Source organism: Rhincodon typus, chromosome 16 (assembly GCF_021869965.1).
Source record: "Rhincodon typus isolate 14 chromosome 16, sRhiTyp1.1, whole genome shotgun sequence".
NCBI classification, from domain to species: Eukaryota; Metazoa; Chordata; class Chondrichthyes; order Orectolobiformes; family Rhincodontidae; genus Rhincodon; species Rhincodon typus.
The window spans coordinates 49,583,936-49,587,729 of record NC_063347.1 but is presented as its reverse complement, the minus strand read 5'-3'; the positions used below and the strand labels follow the sequence as shown (position 1 = coordinate 49,587,729).

The window sequence follows — 3,794 nt, the reverse complement described above, 5'->3', positions numbered from 1 at the left end:
GTTGCAGGAACAGCAACTCATATTCCGCTTGGGAACCCTGCAGCCCAATGGTATCAATGTGGGTTTCACATGCTTCAAAATCTCCCCTCCCCCTACCGCATCCCAAAACCAGTCCAGCTTGTCCCCGCCTCTCTAACCTGTTCTTCCTCCCACCTCAAGCCGCACCCCCATCTCCTACCGACTAACCTCATCCCGCCCCCTTGACCTGTCCGTCCTCCCTGGACTGACCTATCCCCTCCCTAACTCCCCACCTACACTCACCTTTACTGGCCCCAGCCCCGCCTCTTCGACCTGTTTGTTTCCTCTCCACCTATCCATCTTCTATCCGGCTCCCACTCTCTCCCTATTCATTTCAGAACCCCCTTCCCCTCCCCCTTTTCTGATGAAGGGTCGAGGCCCGAAACGTCAGCCTTTCTGCTCCTGTGATGCTGCTTGGCCTGCTGTGTTCATCCAGCCCTGCACCTTGTTGTCTCGGATTCTCCAGCATCTGCAGTTCCTACTATCTCTGATGCAGATTATCAGGTACAGTTACTGAGTTGCATTGAAACTAACACTTACTTAGAACTGAGGTACATTTGGACCATTCCATAATGGAGTTAGATTACCAAGGAACTCACAGGTAACTAGATGCAAATTACATAGTGTGTATATGGAAGTAAATGAATTAAACAGTCTGTTGGAAACGAGTTGTACTTCACCAAAACAACAGGTTCCTTAGTATGGATCATCATGAGCCTACACAGGCTGCTGGGAACAAGTTACACAACTGAACAGCACCTGAGAACGAGCTATATTGGGCCTGAAAGGGTACCTGGAATGGGCAGGCTCCTGGGAATGAGTTATAAGGGATCTAAATTTTTAAGATGGAGGTAATTGCATTAAAATTGCAAAGTATTTCATGATCAACTAGAAATAAAGTGTAAACGTGACTAAGAAACATCACTTACAACATTCGCTCTCCTTTAAGTCCACATAGTATAGTGCTGATCTGATACAGAAACAGAAATAAGTAAGGCCATGTGACAAAACAGTAAATGAAGTGACACATTATATTAAGTAAAATGATCTGGACATTGATAGCAGTCTACTCCTCTAAGTGACTGCACAATTAAGTTTGCATCTTCGAGTCTCCAGGCACAGTGGATTTTCAGCAGGCGTCACCACTAGACTTCTTTCACTGCGGGAAGGTAAAGAGCAACATTGATAAATTCCTGGAAGAAGATTGTTGGCCTGTCCTTTCAGTCTGAAAGTTGTACATTTCTCAATAAGAAGCGGGGGAAAAGCAATAATTCAAATTTGTGTTTCTTCAGTATTTTTCTAGAAACATCAGAAATGCACTGAGGTAATAATGCTGGAAGGCTTTATACTTGTTTACAAGATTTAGGCGTACTGTGAGCTAATTTTGGCAACTATCAAACACATAAAATTTTCTTTTCTATCTCTCGACAACATGCTGAAATTGCTGCCCCTGAAGGTTCAGTTTCATATCCCACAGCTCTTCTGGTGCTTTTTTTTTTTGAGTTTCTCAGGATGACAGATAGCCATGCTGTTAAATTAACCAGCCTTCAATTCCAGATTCTTGATGTCAGCATCAAAAAAGTCAAATTAGAGGTAGCACAGCATCTGACATAGAAGAAAGTAAGCCAGCATCCTTGAAAGATTAGAAGTTTTACTATGTCCACAAATGCTGTCAGATCTACTCATTATAAGGGAGCATTTCCCCTTTTTATTTTAAAACATCTCCTTCTCAATCTCAGCCTGTACCTCAGCCCAGATCTTAGACAAGTGTCCCTCAACAAGAATTTGGTAACCCTTTGCAGTTCCCAAAACTGGCTGTCTCCTTTGTAGTTCAGGTTAATTTGTTCTAAATATACATTTGTGATTTTGATGGTTAACAGATTGACTGAAAGTTAATTGTTGTCAACTCTCCTAAATTTGCTCATGAGTAAATAAGAATTATATGTAACTGTATTACCAGATAAATAAACGTTGATGTTTTATTTTGGCTTGTTAATCCTAAATAGGGATCAATATACATCTCAATTTAGCTAATTTACACTTCCCATTAATTTTCTATGTTTTTGCAGGGACAGTTTGAGAGTATTTTGAAACCTTTAAATCATGTTATACATAGATAACTAGATTCGCTTTCTTTGTAAAAAAAATTCTTTTGCATAATAAACTTCTGTTTTGTTGTTAAAACCAAATCTGTAGCCTTGTGTATTTATACTTTGGTGAAAGACCACCACTTTAAAAGAAAAAAAGTGAATCTATCAAGCCAGATTTCATTTTGGGATCTGACTTGCCCAGGAGTAACATCAGCTGGGATAGTAATGTGTGGTGCCTCTTGCTGAGATCAGAGTTCACTGAATTTAAGAGGGATATGAGTTTATTTTAAAGAATGAGTACGTAGAGGTGCCTAATATAAAAGCTATGCTGTGGTTAAGTTAATTACATGGATTTTGAAAATGGCTTTGAATGTTGCTAAGTTTTCTGGATGTAGGAGAGCAGTGGATTATGTGAAATGGTTGACTAAGGCTAAACTAAGAGAGTTAACAAATAAATTGAAAGTAGAAGTAAAAGCAGGATCACGTTAAGGCAAAGATGTTTCATATGATTATCAAACATTTAGAATAAGATGACAGGAAATCTAAAATCGAGATGTCACAGCTCAAATTAGCTAGGAAACAGCTAGAAATGAAAACAAAACCTGGAAGTAGAAGAGAAAGAAATGACAAAGAGAGAAAACAGAAAATTAGAAAGTAAGGAGAAAAAAAACAGAAACAGAAAAGGAAATTGAATTAAAAAGCTTGAATTCTAAAGAGATAGGGTAACTAGATGACAAGTTGGCTACTGAAAAACTTAAAGTAAAGATAAAAAATGGACAGTTGCTTAGAGGATGATTCTGATTCCAATGAGGATTTTAATTTCACTAAAAATCTATTCTTAGTGCTGAAACTTACTGAGGATGGAGTGGAAAAATATTTAGCCTAATTTGAGAAGGTAGCTGGATAGAAGAAGTGGCCGAAAGATGTTTGGACATTAATGTTACAAAGCATTTTGACAGGTACAGCTATAATTATGTAAACCAATTTGTCAGAGGAGCAATCTGTAATTTATGCAACTGTTAAAAAAGCTATTCTCAATGCTTACGAGCTTGATCCTGAAGCTTATCAATTAGAATTTACCACTACAAGAAAGAAACTAATCAGCCATTTGTAGGTTTTGCAAGCACAAAAACATATGCTGTATGGGCAGTGATTTTGCTCACGAAAGCTAGAGAAAAGTTGAGACACCATAAAGTAAATTATGATGCTGGAAGAATTTAGAACTAACATTCCTAAAAACTCACTTAAATGAGTGTCAAGTATCAAGATCAGAGAAGTGGTAGATCTAGCAAATACTTACATTTGCATAGACAGTTACAGATGGGGAAATAGTCATTAGGCAAACTTCAAGGAAATTAGAGGAAGAGAAAATCTGCAGATGGATCCGGCATTCGTTTTAGGGACAAACAGAAGGATGCCAAAGTAATAAAGGAAAAAGGTTCCAATCAAAAAATGAGATAAATAAAATAACATGATTCTATTTTAATAAGACTAGACTACCAAAGCTGGCTGTCAGATGTTAAATGAAAGACCAATTTAGAACGTTTAAAGAATCTTCAGAAAAGGACAAATCTGTAATTGAAATGGGTATTAAAACTGCAGCAGTAATATAAAGAAACATGTATCTTTAGAAATGTACCAAGAAGGAATAGATGATTCAAGACAATCATGAAAATTAGTCTTCCA

General features: G+C 37.7%; 1 protein-coding gene across 11 annotated transcripts in view; it reads right to left on the bottom strand.

Annotated features, from left to right (window-relative positions):
- Positions 1-3,794, bottom strand: part of LOC109914530 (acylamino-acid-releasing enzyme-like) — a 136,872-nt gene that overhangs the window by 85,947 nt on the left and 47,131 nt on the right. For all 11 annotated transcript variants that reach the window (XM_048606267.1, XM_048606266.1, XM_048606270.1 and 8 more), the window contains exon 10: positions 948-988. In XM_048606267.1, coding sequence (XP_048462224.1) covers positions 948-988 — 41 coding nt within the window. The remainder of the gene's footprint in view (positions 1-947; positions 989-3,794) is intronic.